We start from the raw sequence: 26453 nt of genomic DNA on the forward strand, positions 1-26453 counted from the left end.
GGAACCCCAGAGTTGGTATAAAGATTATTTTCAGCTGAAGACATTTAAGTTTCAACAGATGCAGGAAAAAGCCTCCTCAGAGCTTTCTCTAGCTAACAGCAGCAACTTCTGGGAAATAAGGCTGTCATAAATTCCTCTTCAAGGCAGATCTACTCCCAGAAGAAAGAATGCAAATAAAATCTACCCAAATCCCTTCTCTGGTGGAATTTCATGGCCCTGAAGGAGATGGAAAAACCATGCATACCTATATATATATTATCACAAATTTAGAACTACCGCTTGTTCTCCTGAAAACTCATTTATCTTTCCCCAAATCCAAACACTGTCCTTCCTCCCCACTTTTAAGAAGTCTTTTGTTTTTGAATAAGCCCCAGATTCTAATCATTCCTTTGAGCTAGTCATCACTGAGTTCTTCCACTGTATTCATGCTGCATGTATAAACTGGGTTTTTTCCTGTTGTTACTCTGTCTTTTGTCAGTTTAATTCACAGTCCTCAGAAACTGAACCTACTAGGGTAGAAGGAAAAGGTTTTCCTCCCCAAGTCAAAATAGTTAAAGATCCATTGAAAGTGCAAGTAAAGACAGTGAATTTTAATGTAACAGTACGAAATCACTGATGTGCTTTCAGATTCCACAATACAACTAAACTGTAAGAAACTATCAGCTGTTGAGCTGTGGAGCACTATCAAAGAAGAATAGCCACAATTATCTAAAAAGGCTATTGGGACTTTCCTGATGGTCCACTGGTTAAAACTCTGCACTCTGGTCCAGGTTTGATTCTGGTCAGGGAACTAGATCCAACATACCACAACTGAAAAAAAAAAGATCCTGCATGCATCAGCTAAAAAGAAAACTACCACATGCTGCAATGAAGATCCCATGTGTTCTCTAGTGGAAACAAATAAATAAATAAAAATAAACATTTAAAAAACTATTACAATACCCCTTGCTTTTCCAGCTGCACACCTGTGTATCACCAGACTTTCTTCCTACACTTTAACCAAAACAACATATTGCAATAGAGAAGTAGATAGGATTAAAGAAGCTTACAAAAATATAAACAATGTCATTCTTCTAACTAAATTGATATTTGCTTTTTGGGTTAGGCATAGATTTCTTGGAACACAAAACACAGGAACCACAAAAGAAAAAAAAAAAAAGGTAACCTGGACTTCATCAAAATTTAAACTTTTGGAAATAAAAGGAATCCAAATTGGAAAGGAAAGAGGTAAAACTGTCACTGTTGGCACTATACACAGACACTATAACAAGACACTATACACAGAAAAGGCCTCCCTGGTGGCTCAGATGGTAAAGCATCTGCCTGCAATGCAGGAGACCCGGGTTCGATCCCTGGGTTGGGAAGACCCCCTGGAGAAGGAAATGGCAACCCACTCCAGTACCCTTGCCTGGAAAATCCCATGGACAGAGGAGCCTGGTAGGCTACAGCCCATGGGGTCACAAAGAGTCAGACACAATGGAGTGACTTCACTCACTCACTCATACACAGAAAATCCTAAGGACACCACCAAAAAACTACTAGAGCTCATCAATGAATTTGGTAAAGTTGCAGGATACAAAATTAATATATAGAAATCTATTGTGTTTTTATACACTAACAAGGAACTATCAGAAAGAGAAATTAAGGAAACAATCCCATTATTACCATTAAATCAAAAAGCTAAAATACCTAGGAACAGGCCTACCTGCAAAGGTAAAAGACCTGTACTCTGAAAATGATAAGACACTGATGAAAGAAACTGAAGACAACACAGATGGAAAGATATACCATGTTCTTAGACTGGAAGAATCAGTATTGTTAAAAATGACCATGATATCCAAGGCAATCGACAGATTCAGTATAATCTCTATCAAAATACCTAAAGGTATTTTTCATAGAACTAGGACAAAAAATTTTTAATTTGTACTGAAACTCAAAAGACATCAAATAGCCAAAACAATCTTGAGGAAGGTTAGAGCTGGAGGAATCACACTACCTGACCTCAGATTATACTGCAAAGCTACAGTAATTAAAATATTAAGGCACTGGCACAAAAACAGACACATAGATCAATAGGATAGAGAGCCCAGAAATAAACTCAGGCACCTATGGCCAATTAATCAAAAAAGAAGGCAAGAATATACAGTTCAGAAGACAGTCTCTTCAATAAGTGGTACTGGGAAAACTGGAGAGCTACATGTAAAAGAATGAAATAAGAACTTTCTCTTACACCATATACACAAAAATCAACTCAAAATGGATTAGAGACCTAAATGTAAGACTGGATACTATAAAACTCCTAGAGGAAAACATAGGCAGAACACTGTATGACATAAATTGTAGCAATATTTCCCTGGATCCATCTACTAAGTAAAGGAAATAAAAGTAGAAATAAACAAATGGGACCTAATTAAATTTAAAAGCTTCTGCACAGCAAAGGAAAGCACCAACAAAATGAAAAGATAATCTACTAAATGAAGAAAATATCTGCAAATGATATAATTGATAAAGGATTAATATATCCAACACACATAAACAGCTCACACAACTCAGCATCAAAACAAACTGATTAAAAGATGGTCAAAAGAATAGACAATTTTCCTAAAAGAAAATGCATATGGCCAACAGGCACATAAAAAGATGTTCAACACTGTTAATCATAAGAGAACTGCAAATCAAAACCACAGTGAGATATTACTTTACACCTGTGAGAGTGGCTATCAGTGAAAAGAACACAGATAATGGGATGTAGGGGAAAGGGAACTCTCATACACTGTTGGTGGGAATGTAAATTAGTGCAGCCACTGGGGAAAACAGTATAGAAATTTCTCAAAAAACTAAAAACACAAATATCATATGGTCTAACAATTCCACTTCTGTGTATATAACCAAAAAAAAAACCCAGAAAACCCCACAAATTCAAAAAGATTTGTGCACCTCAGTGTTCAAGGCAGCATTATTTACAACTGCCAAGATATGGAAGCAGCCTGTGTCCCCTGACAGATGCATGGACAGAGAAGATGCGGTACATGTATGCGATGAATGCATTCAGCCATAAAGAAGAAAGAAACGTTGCCATTTGAAGCAACGTGTATGGACCTGGAGGGCACTATGCTAAGTGAAGTCAGTCAGATAGAGACAAATACTGTACAATATGTGGAATCCAAAAAATACAGCAAGCTAATGAATATAACAAAGTTAGAAGACTCACAGATACAGGGAACAAACTAGCGGTTACCAGTGCGGGGGTGGCAATACAAGGGTGGGGAAGTGAGAGGTGTGACTACTGAGTGTAAGATAAGCTAGGAGGATGGATAAACAACAGAAGGAATATAGACAATATATTGTAGTAAGTGTAAATGAAGGAAAATTATATAAAAATAATTTTTTAAAATTAAATGTTTGCATTTCAAAAGATACTGTTACAAAATGCAAAGAAAGGCAAGTTATATACTAGGAGAAAATATCTGTGAAACACAGATAAAAGGACTTGTACTAAGGATTCTCAATAAGAAAACATGTCTTTTGGGTTTTTTTTTTAGAAAACATGTTTTTAAATGGGTAAAATATTCAAACACTTCTCCAAAAAAGAACAACAAACGGCAGATATGGACATGAAAAGATGTTCACATCAATAGTCATTAGGAAAATGCAAAATAAAATCACAACAAGATACTATTAAACACTTATCAGAATGGCTAAAACTAAAAAGACTGATAACACCAAGTACTGGTGAGGATAGGGAGTAACCAAAACACTTATGCATTGCTGGTGGGCATGCAAAACAGTAGAGCAACTTTGGAAAACCATTTGCCAGTTTCTTATAAAGTCAAGCCAACACATGGTCCAGCAATCCCACTCCTAACTATTTACTCAAGAGGAAACATGTTCACAAAAAGACTTGCACTTGAGTATTCAGAGCAGCTTTTTCTTCATCTTTTTTTTGGCCACACTATATGGCATGCAGGATCTTAGTTCCCCATCCAGAGATCAAACGTGTGCCTCCTGCAGTGGAAGCATGGAGTCTTAATCACTGGGCCACCAGTTTTATTTATAATAGACAAAAAATGGATATAGCCTGAATGTCCAAATAAATAAATAAACTTAGTATATAACCTCAGTAAATAAGTAAATACTATTCTTTAATAAAAAGGAATTAAACTACTGATACATGCAACAACACGAATAAATTACAAAAGCTTTTATCCTCAATAAGGGACAGAAAATGCTGTATATTCTATGAGTCTATTTACACGAAGTTCTAGAAAAGGCAAACTACACTGAGAGAAAGCAGACCAGTGACTGCCAGTGCCTCAGGGTAGTGGGGGCAACTGATTCCCAAGAGATACGAAGGAACTTTCTGGAGTGATGCAAATGTTATACCATGATTGTGGTGGTAGTTATATGACGGTATACATTCTTCAAAATGCATCATTTAAAACTGGTGAATTTTACTGCACTGCATGGTATCTGCACTCAGCAGTTTATTCTTGCTGGGTGTTCAAAGCACAGTGCTAATATAAATTTAGTACCTGGCATCATTGTTTTTCTTGGCTTTGTGCATGTTAGGCTGGTATTTTTACTGACACAGTATCCCTGAAGTTTCTCATACTGTAAATTTGACATAATCTTCAATAGGAACTAATACTTCTCTTTCTCTAGGGTCTCTAAAATTCAGAATCAGGCAGATCCATCTCCTCTGACCCTAAACATGGTCCTAATGTAATTGTTTGAGAAAACTGGATTCCAAAGATTACTGTTGGGGAATTGTTTTTAAGACTTTTTTTTATGAGGACCATTTTAAAGTCTTAATTTGTTACAATATTGCTTCTGTTTATATTTTTTGCTTGTTTTGGCTGAGAGGTATGTGGGATCTTACCTCACCAACCAGGGATCGAACTTGTACCTGCTGCAATAGAAAGTGAAGTCTTAACCACTGGACCATCAGGGAAGTCCCCAGTGGGGTATTTTTGAAGTATGTTCATATGTCATTGGAGATCAAAGAAATCCAGTTTAAAAAATTGTGGCAAGGCTGCTTGACACGATAACTGTGGATTAAGCAGAATTCTTTCTGAAAGGACCACCTTGAAGATTATGATCCAAACACTGGAGGAACTAAGGTGACTGGCAGTGGATGGAATCAGAATATGTGAAATTTCTTTAAAACTTACTGACTTACATAATTTTGCCTATGTTACACATAAAGAAAACCCTTTACACTTTGTAGGAAAAAAAGGGTTAATTTTATATAAACTATACCTCCTTAAAACTGTATCTAAAACAAAAATTAACAGCCTCCACCCTCAAGGCCACTGTCCTAAATCTGCTCCACTTTCTTTATTCATCACCTCTGCCATCTCAGCCACCTCATTGTCACTACTCCTCTTCTCCCTCTAATAATCAACAAATCTCACCAATCCTACCTCAGAACACCCCTCCTTTCTCTTTTTCTTCCACTGAGATCAGGCCCTCATTTTATCTTTTCAAAACTCTGTCTTCCTGACATAAATTTATCTTCACTTTAGCACATCTAACTTAGTGAAGCCACAACTGTCCCTCTAAAAATTAAATCTGTAGAGCTTCCACTTCCAGTGAGGGTAGTTGTTGTTTTGTTGCTCAGTTGCTAAGGTGTATCCAAATTTTTGTGACCTCATGGACTGCAGCACGCCAGGCTTCCCTGCCCTTTACTATCTCCTGGAGTTTGCTCAAACTCATATCCACTGAGTTGGTGATGCCACCCAACCATCTCATCCTCTGTTGTCCCTTTTCTTCTTGCCCTCAATCTTTCCCAATATCAGGGTCTTCTCCAATGAGCTGGCTCTTCACATCAGGTGGCCCAAGTATTGTAACTTCAGCTTCAGCATCAGTCCTTCCAACCCAGTATTCAGGGTTGATTTCCTTTAGGATTGACTGTTGTGATCTCCTTGCTGTCCAAGGGACTTTCAAGAGTCTTCTCCAACACCACAGTTCAAAAGCATCAATTCTTCAGCCCTTAGCCTTCTTTATGGTCCAATTCCCACATCCATACACGACTACTGGAAAAACCACAGCTTTGACTAGACAGATCTTTTTCGGCAGTGATGTATCTGCTTTGTAATATGCTATCTAGGTTTGTCATATCTTTTCTTCCAAGTAGCAAGTGTCTTTTAATTTCCTGGCTGTAGTTACTATCCACAGTGATTTTGGAGCCCAAGAAAATAAAATCTGTCACAGTTTTTACTTTTTTCCCATCTATTTGCCATGAAGTGATGGGACCAGATGCCATGATCTTAGTTTTCTGAATGTTGAGTTTTAAGCCAGCTTTTTCACTCTCCTCTTTCACCCTCATCAAGAGGCTCTTTAACTCCTCTTCACTTTCTGCCATTAGAGTGGTATTATCTGCATGTCTGAGATTGTTGATACTTCTCCCAGCAATCTTGATTCCAGCTTGGGATTCATTCAGCCTGTCAGAGTTGCTCCTAATAGACCAATGATTTCTACAGATAAAAAACTATAAGTTCCACACAAAATGTAAAAAAGCACTAAAGAGCAAACATAAACCAGAAGACCTGACAACTGGAAGTGAACATCATTATTGTCTTCTGTTTTTTATGGCTAATCATCATTCAGCTAAGGACAAGCCACAGATAGCTCTGTGATGACAACTAAAACTGAGATATAAATTTTGAAGCCTTACTAGTTCAAGAACAAAAAGGATAAAACTGGGAGCTACCGTAACAGCTGGAAAGTGAAGGAGAAATCCCCAAAAGATAAAAGCCATTGACAGGGAAGCCCCAATTCTGCATAAAAATTGATTTAATCTCTGGATGATCCCTGAACCACCCATGCAGAGAGGAGACTCCAAGGAACTCATCTACAGATACACGAACTGAACAGAAACCACAGCTGCTGCCTACCAAGCAGGTATGTATGATGTTTAAGCCTAGAAAATAGCCTGATGAGATAAATTTAAAAAAAAATAAACAAACCACAAGATTTTATGGAAGAATACAATAGAATCGAGAGTTTCTGCAACATATTATTCACATATTCAGGATTCAACCCTCAATTATCAATATAAGAAAGGGGAAACATGATCCATACTCAAAAGTAGGGTCTGTACATTATGGTCTGTAGATCAAACTCTGGCTGCTACCTGGTTTTGCAAATACAGTTTTATTGGAACACAGCCATACTAATTTTGTTTACATATTGTCTATGGCTGCTTTCCTGCTTCAATAGCAGAGTTAAATCGTTGCAGACTGTGTGGTCTGCAAAACCTCAAATATTTACTATATGCTTGCCAATCCCTTCCCTCCACCCTGAGCTATTTATGACCAGTGATCTGCTTTCTCTCACTATAGTTTTGTCTGTTCTAGAACTTCATGTAAACAGAATCATACAGTGCATACCTTTTGTGTCTGGTTTCTCATTTAGAGTAATACTTTGATTCTGACTCTCGGTCAAGAAAAATGAGCAATCAATGGAAAGGACTCCAAGGAGACCAAGATGCTAGAATTAGCTGGCAAAGTTTTAAAGCACTTATTTTAATTATGCAGAGAACATAAAGAAAAATATGCTCACAAGGAGTGAATACATAAGAACAATTTTGCGGAGAAAGAGATACTACTAAAAAAAAAAAGAACTAAATGGATATGAAAGAACTGAAAAATACAATATTGGAAATATAAAATTCAATGCATGGGCTTAACAGCAGACCGGAAACTGTAAATGATATAATAAAAAGTAGGATTTCTCAGGCACTCCAGTGGTTGCTGCTGCTGCTACTGCTGCTAAGTCGCTTCAGTCGTGTCCGACTCTGTTCGACCCCACAGACAGCAGCCCACCAGGCTCTGCTGTCCCTGGGATTCTCCAGGCAAGAACACTGGAGTGGGTTGCCATTTCCTTCTCCAATGCATGAAAGTGAAGTCACTCAGTTGTGTCTGACTCTTAGCGATCCCATGGACTGCAGCCCACCAGGCTCCTCCGTCCATGGGATTTTCCAGGCAGACTCAGCAATTCCAATGCAGGGGGCACAGGTCTGATTCCTGGTCAAGGAACTAAGATCCCACATGCTGTGTGGCATGGCCAAAATAAAAAAAGTAAATCTGAAGATACATAAATGGAAATTATCCAATATGATGAACAATAAACTAGAAAGAAATAAGAGCCTCCATAAGCTACAGGACAATATCAAAAGTTCTAACATGTTAAAGTGGAGTCCCAGAAGCAAAGGAGGGAATGAGGAAGGAAAAATATTTGAAAATTATGTCAAAATTTCACAAACTGTGGTAAAATATATAACTTTATAGAATAAGTAGATGAGAAAACTTGAAACAGGAATAAAAGGAAGAAAGCCATACCTGGGAAAATCAAAGTCAAGCTGCTGAAAACCAAACACAAAATATTAAAAGAAACCATAGGAAAAAAATGACACAATACACAGAAGAAACAAAACAACCATTACTGAGTTCTCATCAGAAACAATGGAAGAGGGTGGGCTGAATTGAGAGAGTAGCATTTAAACATATACATTACCACATGTAAAACTGATAGCTAGCGGAAAGCTGCTGTGTAACACAGGGAGCTTAACCTGGTGCTCTGTGACAACCTAGAAGGGTGTGATGGGGGAAGGCGGTGGGATAGAGGTTCAGGAGAAGGGGACATATGTATACTTATGGCTAATTCACATTGTTCTATGGCAGAAACCAACACAACCTTGTAAAGCAATTATCCTCCAATTAAAAATTTTTTTTAAAAATTATAGGAGACAGTTAATATTAAAACAACATTTTCAACTGAATAAACAAATTGCTAGATATTCACACAATGGACTGACTATATTCAGTATTAAAAAGAAATGAACACCTATACCTATTTTAAAAATTGATTTAATAATTAATAACCTTCTAAAACAGAAAACACCAGGCCTAGATGGGTTCACTGGTGAATTCTACTACATATTTAAGGAAAAAATTAAACCAATTCTCTGCAATCTTACCCTAATACTAATACCAGACAAAAATAATAGAAGTAAAAAACTACAGACCAACATCTCTCCTGAATAGAAACACAAAAATCCTCAACAAAATACTAGTAAATCAAATATAAAAAATGTATAAAAAGGATTTTGACCAAGTGGGATTTATCCCAGGTATGCAAGCCTAGTACAACATTAAAAAATCAACTAAAATTATCCATCATATCAAAAGACTAAAAAAAGAATCAAATGATCATGTCAATATATGCAGAAAAAGCATTTGACAAAATCCAGCACCCGTTAATGATAAAAACTCAGTAAACTAGGAATAGGGAGAACTCTCAATTTGGCAAAGATTATCTACAAACAATCTAACATCATACTCAAGAGTGAGAGACTGGAAGCTTTTCCAAGATCAGGTACAAGCTAAAGATGTCCCCTCTCACCATCTGTTTTCAATATTATACTAGAAGTTCTTGCTAATATAATAAAGCAAGGAAAGGAAACCAAAGGTATACAAATTGGAAAGTAAGACATAAAACTGTTGTCATTTGCACATGACGTGATCGTCTATGTAGAAAATGAAAAAGCATAGACAAAAAAAAGAAACCCTTGAACTAATAGGTGGTTACAGCAGAGTTGCAGGACATGAAGTTAATATACAATAGTCAGTTGCTTTTCTAAATGTTAACAGTGAACATCTGAAATTAAAAACACAATATCATTTATATTACATACATTTAGGCATAACTCTAACAAAGTATGTACAAGATCTGTATGAGGAAAATGACAAAAACTCTGATAACAAAATCAGAAAACTAAATAAATGGAGAGATATTCCATGTTCATGGACAGGAAGACTCAACATTGTCAAGATGTCAGTTTGGGGGACTTCCCTGGCAGTCCAGTGGTTAAAAGTCCACTTGGCAATGCAGGGGACACAGGTTCGATCCTTGGTTGGGAGGATGCCACATACCGTGGGGCAACCAAGCCTGAGCATCACAACTACTGAAGTCCACGCACCTAGAGCCTGTGCTCTGCAACAGGAGAAACCCATTGCAACGAGAAGTCCACGCCTGCAACTAGAGACCTTCAGCAACGATGAGAGTGGCCCTCACTTGGCACAACTGTAGAAAGATCGCACAGAGTAACAAAGACCCAGCACAGCCAAAAACAAGAGTCAGTTCTTCCCAAGTTGACCTATAGTCAGTGCAATCCCAATCAATTCCCAGCAAGTTATTGTATGGATATCCACAAACTGATTCTAAAGTTTACAAGAAGAAGCAAAAGACCACAACACTGAAGGAGAAGGACAAAACTGGGAGACTGATGCTACTTGACTTCCGGACTTACTATAAAGCCATAGAATCAAAACAGTGTGGTATTCATAAGAGATAAATGGAACAGACCAGAGGGCCTAGAAATAGAACTCCATGCTGCTGCTGCTAAGTCACTTCAGTCATGTCCGACTCTGTGTGACCCCATAGACAGCAGCCCACCAGCCTCCCCCATTCCTGGGATTCTCCAGGCAAGAACACTGGAGTGGGTTGCCATTTCCTTCTCCAATGCATGAAAGTGAAAAGTGAAAGTGAAGTCGCTCAGTCATGTCTAACTCCTAGCGACCCCATGGACTGCAGCCCACCAGGCTCCCCCATCCATGGGATTTTCCAGGCAAGAGTACTGGAGTGGGGTGCCATTGCCTTCTCCAATAGAACTCCATAATACAGTCAAATGATCTTTAATAAAGGAGTGATGACAATAAAATGGAGCAAAGAGTCTCTTCAACAAATAGTGTTAGATGTGGATATGTTAGGTGGCTTCAGTTCTGTCCAACTCTTTGTGACCCTATGGACTGTAGCTCGCCAGGCTCCTCTGTCCATGGGATTCTCCAGGCCAGAACACTGGAGTGGATTGCCATACACTCCTCCAGGGGATCTTCCTGGCCCAGGGATCGAACCTGCATCTCTTATGTCTCCTGCATCGGTAGGCAGGTTCTTTATCACTAGAGCCACTGGTTCTTTACCTGGGAAGCTCATTCGAAGAGGACATCAACATGCAAAAAAATGGATCTAAACACAGACATTACACCTTTCACAAAGGTTAACAGAAGCTGGATCATGGACCTAAACGTAAAACACAAAATTATAAAACTCCTAGAAGATAACATCAGAGAAAACTGAATGAACTTGATATATGACACGACCCATGAAATACCTGATAAATTAGGCTTCATTAAAATTAAAAACTTCTGTTCTGCAAAAGACGGTATCAAGAATAATAGAAGACAAGCCATAGACTGGGAGAAAATATTTGCAAAAGACACATCTGACAAAGGAACGTTATCCGAAAAACACAAAGAGCTCTTAAAATTCAACAATAAAACAAACAATAGGGGAGTTCCCTGCTGGTCTAGAGTTGGGACGCCGGGCTTTCACTGTTGTGGCCTTAAAAAAGGTTTAATCCTTGGTTGGGTAACTTAGATCCTACAGGCCATGCGCCACAGCCAAAAATATAACAATACAATTAAATTAAAAATATAATCTCTCAGTTAAAATAAAAAAGATTTTTAAAAATGGGCCAAAGACTGACAGACAGCTCACCAAAAAAGATATACTGATAGCAAATTAAGATGTGAAAAGATGCTCATCACTTGTCATCAGGAAAATGAAATTAAAACACCAATGAAAAAAAAAAAAAAAAAAAACACCAATGAGATACCACTGTATACTAAGCAGAATGGCCAAAATCTAGAACACTGACAACAAATGCTGGCAAGGATGTGGAGCAACAGGAACTCTCATTCGTTTCTGCTGGGAAAGCGAAATGGTACCGCAGCCACTTTGGAAGACAATTTGGCAGTTTCTTATAAACTAATCTTATTCTTACCATACAATCCAGCCATTACACTTCTTGGTATCTACCTGAAGGAGCTGAAAACTTATGTCCATACAAAAACTTGCACATGGCTATCTACAGCACCTTTATTCATAACTACAAAAACTTAGAAGCAACAAGTTATCCTGCAGTGGATGAATAAATAAAAAACTACTGTACATTCAAACGATGGAATATTCTTTGATGCTAAAGAGAAATGCGCTATCAAACCATGAAAAGGCATACTTTCAAATGCATATTGCTAAGTGAAAGAAGCCGATCTGAAAGGCTACATATCGTATGATTCAACTATATAGCATTCTGGAAAAGGCAAAACTACAGAGACAATAAAAAAATCAGTGGGGGAGTGTGCGATGAACCAGTAGAGCACAAAGGATGGGGAGTGAAAAATGCTCTGTATAATGATGGATATATGTCATCATGCTGCTGCTGCTGCTACTGCTAAGTTGTGTCAGTTGTGTCCGACTCTGTGCGACCCCACAGACGGAAGCCCACCAGGCTCCTCTGTCCCTGGGATTCTCCAGGCAAGAACACTGGAGTGGGTTGCCATTTCCTTCTCTAATGCATGAAAGTGAAAAGTTGAAAGTGAAGTCGCTCAGTCGTGTTCGACTCTTAGCGACCCCATGGACTGTAGCCTACGAGGCTCCTCCATCCATGGGATTTCCCAGGCAAGAGTACGGGAGTGGGGTGCCATTGCCTTCTCCGATATGTCATCATACCTTTATCCAAATCATAGGCTGTATAATACCAAGAGTGAACCCTAAGGTAAACTATGGACTTTGGACGATTATGACGTGTCACTGTAGGTTCACCTTTGGTAAAAAATGTGCCATTCTAGTGAGTGACATTGATAAAGGGAAGGCTGTGCATGTGTGAGGGCAGGGGGCATATAGGAAATCTCTTTACTTACCTCTCAATTTTGTTGTAAACTTCAAACTACAATAAAAAAATTAAGTCTTTTATTAAAAAAGTAATGAACTATTAATATAGTTCACATTCATCACAACATCATAGATGAATCTCAAAACTGTGGTAAGTGACGAGATTTCTCTGGTGATCCAGTGGCTGAAACTCTGTGCTCCCAATGCAGGGGGCCAGGGTTCAAACACTGGCAGAGAACTAGATCCCACATGCTGCAAATAAGAATTTGAATGCCACAACTAAAGATCCTGAGTACCACAACTGGGACCCAGTGCAGTCAAATAAATAATTTTTTTCTCAATAGGGTGAGACTAGAAAAGATAATATAGTAACACAGAAGGAAAGTGTTCACCTGGGAATAGAGAGGAGGAAGCAGAGTGATTAAGAAGAAATACAGGGAATATTTTAGGGTAATGGTATATGCTATACCTTGACTGTGTTAGCATTAACATGTGTGATCAATCTGTCAAAACTCATCAAAATGTAACTTAAAATAAGGGTATTTTATTAGTAGTAAATTATATGCAAAAAAATTTAATTTAAAGAATAATTCTAAGTTTCAGCAATTAAGACTATGAAAATTTCCCAAATACTTTATCCAATAAACTTATAAATCCTTCTAATGTGGTATAATCACCAGGCACATAATTTGTTTTTATGATACATTTTGCCAGTGAATGAAATAGATGTGTATTCAGGGTGAAAAAGGCCAAATTAAAATAGAATTCTACAGAATAGTCAATGAATTAATATTTAATCTAGACAGTAAAGAATGCACCTAAATCTAATCATATCACTAGCTGTATTAAATACAAATATACTAAGAGCCTCTAAAAGGAACCTTGTCAGAATAGATTTAAAAAAAAAAAACAATTATATGTTGATAGGTTGAAGGTAAAATATGGAAAAATATATACTATGTAAAGAGTAAGCATATCTAACTGCAATATCTATATCAATATTACATAAAATAAACATTAAGATTATGACCAAGATAAAGACATTTTATAATGATTCAATGTCAATGATGAAGACAATTTATCAAGAACACATAATAATAATAATTGTATATGTATCTAACAACACAGCTTCAAAATATAACAACAAACATTGACAGGATTAAAAGGAAAAAGAGAAAAATGTATAATTACATAGATTTTAACACTGCCCCCTCAGCAAATGATATAACCAAATATTTTAAAACATAAAATATAGAAATACTTTATTCTATATAAATTATATCTAAAATTTCATTTTTTTAATTTAAAGGATAATTCTAAGTTTCAACAATTAAGACTATGAAAGTTTCAATTAACACAGACATAAAAATCCTTTTCAAATATCAGAGAGTCAAATTCAGCAATACATAAAAACAACAATATATCTTGTTCAACTTGGATGCATCCCAAGAATGGAGAAATAGTTTAACATCTTAAAATAAATCAATGCAATTCATTATATTAACAGAATATGGGAGAAAAAAAATTTGATAAGTTAATAGATACAGAAAAACCATTTGACAAAATTATGCATCGATTCATATTAAGAACTCTCAGAAAACCAGGTGTTTTTATAGAAACTGATAAGCTGCTTCATATAGAGACAAATATACACACACATACATACACACACACACACACACACATAAATGCAAACAACCTAAAATATCCAAAGTAATCTTGAACAAAAAGCAGAAGATTTTGTATACTCTGACTTCATGACTTACTATAAGTCTATAATAATCACAATGCTATGGTTCGGCATAAAGATAGGCAAATATATCACTGCAATGGATTGGTACTGTACCCAGAATAAACCCACTATTTGTATAAATGACTCAAGGTGCCATTTGGTTTTTGGCAAAGGTGTCAAGCAACACAATGAAGACAGGAACATTTCTCAACAAATGGTACCAAAACAACTGGATATTAACATGGGGAAAAATTAACATCAACCCCTACTTGTCACCATACACAAAAATTAATTTGAGATAGATCACAGACATAAATATTAAAGCAAAAATGATAAAAATCCCATGAGAAAACAGAGAACACCACCTTTGCTACTTCAGAGTAGGCAAAGGTTTCTTAGGACAGAAAATACAATAACTATAAATGAAAACTTAATAAATTAGATATCACTGAAATCAAATTTTCTGTTCACCAAAAGATGCAATTTTAAAATAGATAAATCAGAGTAGAAGAAAATTTTCACATGACATGTAACTGACAAAAGACTTATATTTGGAATATGTAACAAGCTTGTACTACACAGTTACAAAAAACCAAAACCTCAACCTCTGCCCTGCAAAAAGGTGGTGATGGAGAAATATCTGACAGAACACTTCAGAAAAGCAGATAAATGAATGGCCAATAAGCACACGAAGAAAGTGGTCAACATCACAGTCACTGCTGTTGTTCCTGTTTAGTCACTTCAGTCGTGTCGGATTCTGTGTGACCTCATGGACTATAGCCCACCAGGCTCCTCTGTCCATGGGATTCTCCAGGCAAGAGTACTGGACTGGGTTGCCATGCCCTCCTCCAGGGGATCTTCCCAACCCAGGGATCGAACCCAGGTCTCCTGCACTGCAGGCAGATTCTTTACCACTGAGCCACCAGGGAACCCTAATGACTAATGGGAAATGCAAATTAAGCCACAATGAAATACTTACTGCAGTCATTTGAATGGCAAGGATGGCAATTCTCAAACATTGTAATAGAGTGTAAAATATCATACAAACTTTGAAATATGTCTGGCCTTTTCTTATAAAACTAAACATATACCTACTACCCTACAACCCAATAATTCTATTCCAAGGAATATACCAAAGAAAAATAAAATCATATGATCACACAAACACTTGTACATGAATATTCATAGCGGCTTTATTCATAATTGTAAAAAATCTGGAAACTGCTACTTGCCATCAATAGGAAAAAGGATAAACTGGTATATTAACAAGAGGAATACTACTCAAGAATAAAAAAAGACAACATGAAAAATTCCAAAAGCACTATGCTAAATGAAAGAAGTCTTATACAAAAGAGTACAGTGTTGTATAATTTCATTTATATGACATTCCAGAACATGCAAAATTAGTCTTTGAAGAAAAAATTCATAACAGTGGTTACCTTTGGGAGCATAAGGACAGGGAATGATAGCATGAGGAATTACTTGGTTTAATGGCAGTATTTTCTATATCTTGATGGGATTTGAATTACACAGGGATATACTGATTGTCAAAACTGACTGCATGGGGGCTTCCCTGGTGGCTCAGTGGTAAAGAATCTGCCTGCTGATGCAGGAGGTTCAAATCCCTGATCCGGGAAGATCCCACATGCCTCAGTGCAACTAAGCCCATGAGCTACAACTATTCAGCCTGGAGCCACAACTAGTGAGCCCACATGCCGTAACACTGAATCCCACGTGGCCCCAGGGCCTGTGGTCTGCACAAGAGAAGCCACCGCCAGGAGAAGCCTGCGCACCAAAACTGGAGAGTAGCCCCACCAGCCACAACTAGAGAAAAGCCTGTGCAGCAGTGAAGATCCAGCACAAATGAAACAATAGTAAATAGAAGAATTCTAAACTCACTGAATGGTGTACTTGATGTTTATATATTTAACTGCGTATATGATTTATTACCACAAAAAAAGGAAACACAAACTATATAAAATCTAATTAATGAGACACCTTTATGAGTTTAGAGGTGAAAGTATTGATGACTACCTCTTACTCTAATATGCATAAACAAATAACACGGACTAATGAATAGAGGAATGGACAGAGGGAAAGACTGTTAAAACAAATTTAACAGAATGTTAACTGCTGTTTTTAATCTAGGTCATGAGAGTTAATGTACAATACTTGCAGTTTCTATGAAGGAAAAATTTTATAATAAAATATTGGGAGAAAAATAAATCCAATATCCTAATTCCCCTGCCTAAAAATCCCTATTTAGATTTAATATTTATCAATAGCCTTTACTCAGACCTGGTTCTCATTTATACCCAACAGTTTCTGACACTGTTAACCACCTTCTCCCTTTGAAACCTTATACTACTTACTATTCAAAACGGTTTCCTTGTTTTTCTCTGATTATTCTTTTTGTCTTCTCTTCCTCTTTCTACTCCCAAACTGCAAAGTTCAGAACTGAGCCCTACTCTATACTTTTTCCCACAGAAAATTCACTTATTTTAACTATTGCTTATATGCAACTCCAAATGAAGATATAGCATCTTTTCTGTATTCAGTCTCCCATTTCTAATTGTCTACTAAGTATTTCAACTTGCACATCCCAAACCATCAAAAGTATTACTTTATTCTCAAATTGAGAACTGGTATTCTACTTCCCAATTATTGTCCATGGTGGGACAGTTATGCAGGGTCAAACTGTGAAGTTATTTTTGACTTCTCCCTCCATCCTAATCCTTAAAATAATCAGATACCAAGTCCTCCTAAATCCATTTTTCCCTTTTCATTCAGTCACCATTATTAGTCTTATAATAATTCTTAGAAACTCACTTTATCCTAAGAGTTTACTGGTCCATGTCCTAGCCTCTGTTTCTTCGCATATTTCTAAAACATCTTCAGTTATGTTACTCCTGTTTATATATAACTTCTATGATTTCCCAGATGGCTCAGTGATAAAGAATCTACCTGCCAATGAAGGAGCCGCAGGAGACGCAGGTTCAATCTCTGGGTTGAGAATATCCCCTGGAGGAGGAAATGGCACCCCACTCTAGTATTCTTGCCTGCAGAATCCCATGGACAGAGAAGCCTGATAGCCCACAGCCCATTGGGTTGCAAAGAGTCAGACATGACTGAGAGCAACGGAGCATGCACATGATTTCCCATATCTAGATAATACTGTTACATGCCGAGCAGAAAAAGTTAAACAAGATGTGTTACTTGCTGCGGTAGCAAATCTCCAGGAACGGAGTCTTCCCAATGAACCAGGCCTCCTCCTCACAGTCCCCTCCCACACCGAATCTGGGCTGGCCCTATCACTCACATTAACCAACAAAATGCCGCAGGAATAGCACTGTGCCGGTTCCAAGTCTACGCCTTAAGAAATTCTGGAAACATCCACTTCTGCACTCTTGGAAGCCCTGAGCTGCCAAGTAAGAAATCTGACCCCTTTGCAGGAAAGACCACCTGGCGAGGAAAGAGTCCTGAGACAGCATGGAGAGAGAGAGAGAGAGAAAAAATCCTTAGACATCCCAGGGTCCCGCCTGAGCCCGGCAGGACTCACAGACTGTAGCTTTTCAGGTGGCCCTGCCAAGGCAGCAGAAATATGAATGAGGCCATCTTGGACATTCCAGCCCCAGGTACCGTGAAACTGAAGCTACAAGAATGACTCCAAAGGGGACTAGAAAAACCACCCATCTGAGAATCAACCCAAAGAACTGAGTGCTTTTTTTAAAGAAAGCAATAGATAACTGAAATACTTGCTCTCAAGAAGCTAACTATATAATGCGGGGAAACATTCCAGTAAACAAAAAGGACCATCAGAGGTCAATGTTATGACAGGAATATACACACCATGCCAGATGAATACAGAAGAGAGTCATCTAAATTAAATGGGCACAGTGTGTGAAGGGGTGGATAAGGGGTGTGTTCCCTTTTCCTTCTTCAATGGTGGTTTGGGGGAGTGCTAAAAAGTATAGCAGGTTTCCCTGGTGGCTCAGCGGTAAAGAATCCTCCTTCCAATGCAGAAGACACAGGTTCGATCCCTGAGTCAGAAAGATCCCCTGGAGAAGGTGGGAAATAGCAACCCACTCCAGTATTCTTGCCTGGGAAATCCCACGGACAAAAGAACCTGGCAGGCTACAGTCCATAGGGTCACAAAAGAGACAAGACTAAGCAACTAAGCCAACACCACCTAAAGATAAGCTAGGGACATAAATAGGAACGAGATAATTAAGGGCTTCTTACACTAAATACAGAGTTTAAACTTTACCCTAGGAACTAGGAAGGATTTTAAGCAGGGAAATGACATTTTCAGATCCACATCTTAGAAAGATTTCTATGGAAGCTGTGTACTAGACAGACGAGAATGGAGGCAAAAAAAGTTCAGTAGCCTGCATCAGAGCTAGAAGAAGGGATAGAAACCCGAAGGAAGAGTGGCGGAGTGAATGGAGAGGGATCCCTAATCTACAGGACATGGTAAAGCACATGTGGTGGAGAGGGGCTAAGAGAGAGGAACGTGGAATGACTCATTCCTTCCGCTGAGGCCTTGGAAGAGGGTATGGTGCCACTTATGGAAAATTGGGAGAAACAAGGCAACAGGATTCACACACAAGTAGAAAGTTTAGACTCAGATACAAGAACAGGAAGAAAGCCATGGATGCATCTACTGACAGGAAACGGAAGGAAGATTTACTCGGCGGCCCCTATTTTTTCAGTGAAATAAAAAGCAAGCTCACATGCTAAAACTAATGAGAGAAATGGTGGAGATGGAAAGTTTAGAAAGAGAAGTAATAGTTAGGGACAGCCCTCGGAGGAAGAGGGAGCCCTGAAGATCTATCTGAGTGCTTTTGAAAGTCAAACTCATTCTGGCCTCAAGATGCTCAGTGGTAGGATTTCCTCCAGCAGACTCAGCAGCCCAACTATAAGAATAGAGACGTTAAGTGGCTAACTTGGGCCAGGACTGGAGTACCACGAAAAAAAGGAAAGGAAAGGAACAAGTCTCAGCAGAATTGATGGCAATGGTATAAAAGTAATTCCAGTAATGGACTTTGAGTCTCAGCGGGCTAGGTAAAGAAACACTTCCGGGGAGCTAGAGGACTGGCGGAATATGTAATGAGGTCAACAAACAAGAAAGAGGATCTGATGTGGTCAAAGTGTACATTTACTGGGAATAAGACAGAAAGCTGGAAGGACTGAAGGCTGTGGTCAAAATATAGGATGTTTCAACAGCCTGGCTCATTGCTTTGCACCTAAGAAATACTCACTGAACTTACTGATGGCCAGACAGGCTATTAGGACTTCAAAGCCTATCAGTTAAACAAACTAGCATTTGGTGAGAAATTTCCAAAAGGAATCCTCATGCACACTGTCAATTCAATAAACTCTTATATCACATCCAAAGTAAGGCTTCCAACATTAACTCCCCCGATCTGCTATTTACCTATCACAAGCTCGTCACACAAGCTCAAAGCATTTAAAAAAAAAAAGAAGGATCTTGCTTGATACTGCAATTTTTCTGCTACTTGTCCCAAGCTACCTCTGAATCAACTGACACTGTCTTTTAAAGTGCAAGCTCACCATATTTATTCAAGAAGAGCCCTATTTGCTGTTATTCTTGATGAGTCACTATTCAAGGCAGAGAGCTTGAAAAGAAGTTTGGCCCTAGAAAAGACCTAGCTTGGCAGCCTCCCCTTTCTAATACCAGCAATAATCTTGAAGCTGGGAACTAGAAAGTGTCCCCTCAAATGCAAGACAACATCACTGTAAGGCAGCCAGGTGTCAAGGAGAAAAGAAATCAAATTTATGACTAAACTGAATATTTGGTCCTTTACTTTTTTGTCGATTCATGTTGTCTTTCTTAAAAAATTATAGTTATATTTATAAAACAGTAACTACCTTCAAATAGTACAAAGCACTTAGCAGATTTCAATTAAGTAAACTCATTTTTCTATAATATCAATCAGAAATTATCTTAATTTCCTATCCGGTAATTCAAATTCTTCAGTCTATCAGGGAAAAATCTCAAACCCCTTAACAAAGTATATAAAGCCTTTGTTCTGACTTCTGACTCCTCCACTAGCCTCATTCCTCTCTACTTAACCTCAGTTGTTATTCTCTCTCCTCTGTAGGTCCCCTGCCTGCAATATCCTTTTCCTTACTCACTGCCTGACTAATTCCTCCCTGTATCTACCCTGCAACTTTTTCTTTGAAAATTTCAAACCAACATAAAAGTTAATAGAAGAGTACAATAAACATATGTCCTAAAAATAAATAAATTTTTGCCCTTCATCTGGGTCCACCAGCTGTTACACTTTTTGCCACATTTACTTTACCCCTCTCTCTGAACTATCTGAAAGTTATAGACATCATGACACTTAACCCCTAAAACTTCAGCAAGTACCTCTGAAGAATAAGATCCTTCTACGTAATCACATACCATAATCACCCAAAATATTTATCACTTGATACAGTATTACCTAATATGCAGTCCAAACTCAAATTTCCCCAGGTATTCCGAAATGTTCTTTCATAGTTACCATCTCTCATACTTGAAAAATGGTTTGGCAAATGAACCTGCTACTTTCCACTTAGCTCTCTGACACATCAGCAAGCCAAGATTTTCTTGATAAATAAAAATGCATTTTAGTAGAATTGAAGTAAAATCAGAGTATTCACAGCTATTTTGATTTCCAAACAGGTCACAAGAAGAAACTTGGAAATTTGAAACTATGACCGAATTTTATGCCACCTTAGTCCTACTGCAGTACCCTGAAAAGGACACAGATTCATTAAATAGCTTTCCAAACAGCCTACAAACTACTTTTGAAATTTGCTTTTGGTGTTGAACATAAATACAATCAAAGTAGTCTCATCATCTAAACTGTAAAATATCAGTCAAGCAAATGAAACAGGTGCTAGATATATACCAAAATCTTGATCATACCTGGGACCAAGCAATTCACTACTACCATTTCAATGTATTAATGAATTCCTGAGACACTTTTTGTTAAATTTAACATAGGTTGCTGAAAAAGCTAAAATTACTAGAGGATATTAATTTGTGCACTTGTTTTTCAAATAAAAATTAAAACTGAAAGAAAAGGAACTAGAAACAAACAGAACTGGCCTCTTATATTCAAACACACACATTCACAGAGCATTTTTATTCTTAACAGCATCATTTACCTTCTGCCCTTCTCACAAAGCTTCTCAATTTCAGCTTTTAGATCCTGCTCCTTCTGCAGAAACTCCTTCTTTTCTTTCTCTATTTTCTTCTTCGTTTCTTCTCGCTTTATTGTTACATCTTGGATAGCCTTTAATATCTCCTGAGTCCCACACAATTATAGTCACACACAAAGAAGGAAATGAATTAGTTCTTTTGGTCTGAAGGTTACTTTCAACTATCACAAATTAACACTGAGTTTAGAGAATTTAAAATGAACTAAAGGAATCTAGTTCATGAGTAGTCCCAAAAGCCAGTACTTAGATATAAGGGAGTAAGTAATAACGCAGCTATCAATTCAACAGGAGGAAGAATTTCTAACAATCACAACTATTCAAAACTGGAATTTACTGCCTTGTGAAGCAATAATCTCCCCATTACTGGTGCTCAAATAAAGTCTGAATGAACACCTGTCAAGACTGCTGAGAAAGGCATTCTTGCACAGGGTGGGAGTTTGTTACTTTCAACAAATACGGTCTTGCTTTGTTTTGTTATGGTTCTACTTTCTTATGTGTAGGGATTATCTGATCTTTTTAAATTATCTGACTACATGTATAATAAGTCAAACAATTAAAAAGTGATAAATTTAAGTCATCTCTTATTCAGTCGCTCAGTTGTGTCCGACTCTTTGAGACCCCATGGACTGCAGCACGCCAGGCTTCCCTGTCCTTCGCCATCTCCCAGAGCTTGCTCAAACTCATGTCCATTGAATCGGTGATGCCATCCAACCATCTTGTCGTCTGCCCCTTTCTCCTCCTGCCTTCAATCTTCCCCAGCATCAAGGTCTTTTCTAGTGAATCAGCTGTTTGTATCAGGTGGCCAAAGTCATCTCTAATTCACACCAATTCTACCCATAAAGTAATCAATGTGTTAAAGTGTTTGTACTATGCTTTCACAACTTAATGCATCCTCACACCAACACATGCACTTATATACGTATTTCTTTGCTTTTCTGTTTTTTTATAATGAGGTAGTTTTATATACATTATTCTGCATCTTGCTTTGTTCAACTGACACAAACATACTTATAGCAAATATAGACAAAACTAAAAAACAGCTGCATAACACGACATGACACATGTATTTAGCCAATTTAGCCACTCTCTATTAAAAGCGTCCATCAGGTTTATTCCAGTTTTCTTGTACTACAAACAGTACTACAATAAACATTCTATGTCTACACTTTCATATAAAAACCTTTTATTTCTGTTGAGTAGACTTCTAACAATGAGGAGTCTAGGTCAAGGTATATATACATTTTAAAACTTAACTGACAATTTCCCAGTATCTTTTCTTGGAAAAAAAAAAAAAAATTCAGTAGCAATTCACACTCCTACCAATGTCTAAAAAGGGCTCATTTTTTCTTACCCTGACAGCTTATTTTGTTTTGCCCAATCTCATGGGAAAGAGGGAGGAAGAGTATCTAATAATTTTAATGAGCATTTTACCACCTCCTATTCTTTTCCTGTTTTCATTGTCTGTCTCCTCCAACTAGAATAAACATCCAATGAAGGCAAAGACTATGTTTTGTTTACCACTAAATCTTCAGGGACTAGATTGGGAACTCAAAAAATATTTGTTGTATGAATGAATCAACAATAGTAAGGCTGAGTTTATTTTCATATATTTATTCCCCATTTGCTTTTCCTCTTCTGTGAATTACTGTTTATAATTGTAGGCAAAATAACAGCCCCTGGCTCACAAAAATATCCATGTTCTACCCCTTGGAATTTTTGTTACCTTCCTTAACAAAAAGATAGAGAGAGAATCCTGGATTACCTGGGTGGGTCCAATCTAATCACAAATAGTCTTTAGAAGCAGAGAAACCTTCCCTGTCATGAGCAGAGGAAGATGTGATTAGGGAAGAACGGTTACAGAAATGCAACACTGCTGACTGTGAAGAGGGAGAAGGGGTCACAGGTCAAGGAATGCAAGCAGCCTCTAGAAGCCAGGAAGGCAAGGAAATGTCTTCTCCCCTGGAGTACCAAGAAAGGAAGGCTGCCATCCCAATACCTCGATTTTAGCCCAGTGACACCCATGTTGGGCTTCTGACCTACAGAACTGATTTAATAAATGTGTTGTTTTAAGCTCTAAATTCATGACAATCTGCTACAGTAGCAATAGGAAACTATTACAATAGAAAAGTAATACAATAACCTTTCCTGGTTTCTTTAGACTATTTGGCTTTTACTATGAATTTGGGGCTTCCCTGGTGGCTCAGTGGAGAAGGCAATGGCACCCCACTCCAGTACTCTTGCCTGGAGAATCCCATGGACAGAGGAGCCTGGTAGGCTGCAGTCCATGGGGTCTCGAAGAGTCAGACACGACTGAGTGACTTCACTTTCACTTTTCACTTTCATGCCTTGGAGAAGGAAATGGCAACCCACTCCAGTGTTCTTGCCTGGAGAATCCCAGGGACGGGGGAGCCTGGTGGGCTGCCGTCTATGGGGTCGCACAGAGTCGGACACGACTGAAGCGACTTAGCAGCAGCAGCAACAGCAGCTGGTGACTCAGAGGTTAAAGTGTCTGCCTGCAATGCGGGAGACCCAGGTTCGATCCCTGGGTTGGGAAGATCCCCTGGAGAAGGAAATGGCAACCCACTCCAGTACTCTTGCCTGGAGAATCCCATGGAGGGAGGAGCCTGGTAGGCTATAGTCCATGGGGTCGCAAAGAGCTGGACACGACTGAGTGACTTCACTATTCACTATATGAATTTGTAGGAATCAAAGTGTCTTAGATCTTAAACCCTTCATCAGACCTGCTAGAAATATTTTCTCTCAGTCTAATATTGATCTTTTGACTGTTTTCTGTATCATTTGCCATATCAAAAATTTTAACTATATATAATTAAATTAACTTTTTAAAAATCTTCTGGGTTTTCTGCCTAGATTAAGAGGAACTTTTGCAACTTAAGGTACATACATATTCTCCTAAATTTTCTTCTAACTTAAAATTTTTTTCCAGTTTTCTATGTATATTTTTAATCCACTTAGAATTTTATTTTTAAATACAGTATGAGACAGGAATCTAATCAAATGACTTTCCAGTTAGGCAATCAATTACATCAACAAAATATATCAAATAAATATATTCTGAACTAAAATAGGAGTGAGAATTTGGACAAGATGCCCTCAAAGTTCTTGTTTATACTTAAAATTCTATGATAACTGTTAGGTAGGTAGAATAGGGAAAAGGAGTCCAAAATGGCAGTGGCTAAAAGACAAGGAAGGGAAAAGCCCGAGAAAATAGGACAAAAGAAGGTCCGAGGACCGGAGTGAGGACCTCAGGTAAAACAAACAACACTCCTGCCTGGCCCAATGTACATAGGACAGGCCCAGGGAGAGATTAACATATAAAAAGAAGAGCCAAAGCCAGCTCTCTCTCCCACACGCTAGGGCGCTCTTCTCCTCGTGTCTTTGGATTGACGTGCCCTCATGCCTCGAAGACGGATTTAACTGCTATCTTCTAAATAAAACAGAGCTGTAACACTGAGCTGGAACACTGATTTGTCTAAGAGCTATAATATGGTCCTTTCAAGACCTGAGAGCTATAACACGGTCTATCCAAGACCTGAGAGCTGTGACACGCCAAGGGGGCTTTAATGTCCATCACTCCAAATCTTTGTTGTGACGAGACAAAGAACTGAGGAACAGACACTCGCGTGACATAACCATTAAAAAGTTACTTGCAGATTGCCTTTGGGGGAGGTTGATTTGTGATGCCGTCTGCAGCTCACCTGTGCAATGAAATCTGTTTATTCCATCTTTTGTTCCTAGGGACTGTTTTAATTTTTAATTCAAATACATTGTTATCCTTTAGTCAAAGGACATGGGAGTATGTTTTAGGTCATTTTAACCTAGCCTCGCTAGGGCTTCCCAGCTGGCTCAGATGGTAAAGAATCTTCCTGCAGTGCAAGAGACCTGGGTTCGTTCCCTGGGTTAGAAAGATCCCCTGGAGAAGAAAAGGAATGGCAACCTACTCTAGTATTCTTCCCCAGAGAATTCCATGGACAGAGGAGCCTGGCGGGGACAGTAAACAGGATAGCAGAATCAGACAAGACTGAACGACTTAACACACACACACACACACACACACACACACACACACACACACACACACACTGCTTTTTTATTTCTATTAATTTGAAAACAAAGTTAAAGTCTAATTAGGGACTATAGCTTTACTTTTTGCCAATTTTAATATAAGCAGGATACCTGGTGATTCTTCATTTCTTCTTCTCTCCTTTGCTGAAGTTGCTTTAATTGCACTTGGAGCTGATTCTCCACTTGCCTCTGCTTGTCCAAGACCTCCTGGTAACGCTCCTTCAACAGGGTTCTCTCTGTCATCATTTTATCCTATGGGTAACAACAGAAAAGCAGTTGAATTCCTCAATTTAACTGCAAGAAACATTCACCGTAGGCTTGTTCAAGGCATCAAGCAGAGCTCTTAGGCTGCAGGGTCCAATACTGGCGCTACCAACCATGCTGTCTGTTATGTAAATTTAAAGTAATTAGAATAATAAAATGTAAATATCCAGCTCTTCAGTCACCTTGCCACATTCCTAGTGCTAGGTAGCTTTGTGTGAGTAGCGGCTACTATGCTAGACAGCAGACATAGAGAACCCTTCCATCGTGAAAGGAAATTCTGCTGTACAACACTGCACTAAGATGTGGGTGGCAACCATGGCCTATGAGCCAAATCCAGCCATCGTCTGATTTTATAAGTAAATGTTTTCCAGGAACGTAGCCATACCCGAAGCTTTACTGG

At 38.2% G+C, this 26453-nt stretch overlaps 1 protein-coding gene across 4 annotated transcripts in view; it reads right to left on the reverse strand.

Moving 5' to 3' along the window:
• Positions 1-26453, reverse strand: part of RNF214 (ring finger protein 214) — a 49189-nt gene that overhangs the window by 14258 nt on the left and 8478 nt on the right. For all 4 annotated transcript variants that reach the window (XM_018059734.1, XM_018059736.1, XM_018059735.1 and 1 more), the window contains exons 5-6: positions 25901-26041; positions 21650-21789 (exon numbers count right to left, since the gene is read on the reverse strand). In XM_018059734.1, the coding sequence (XP_017915223.1) occupies positions 21650-21789; positions 25901-26041 (281 nt within the window). The remainder of the gene's footprint in view (positions 1-21649; positions 21790-25900; positions 26042-26453) is intronic.

Source organism: Capra hircus, chromosome 15, assembly GCF_001704415.2.
Source record: "Capra hircus breed San Clemente chromosome 15, ASM170441v1, whole genome shotgun sequence".
In the NCBI taxonomy this organism is placed as follows: domain Eukaryota; kingdom Metazoa; phylum Chordata; class Mammalia; order Artiodactyla; family Bovidae; genus Capra; species Capra hircus.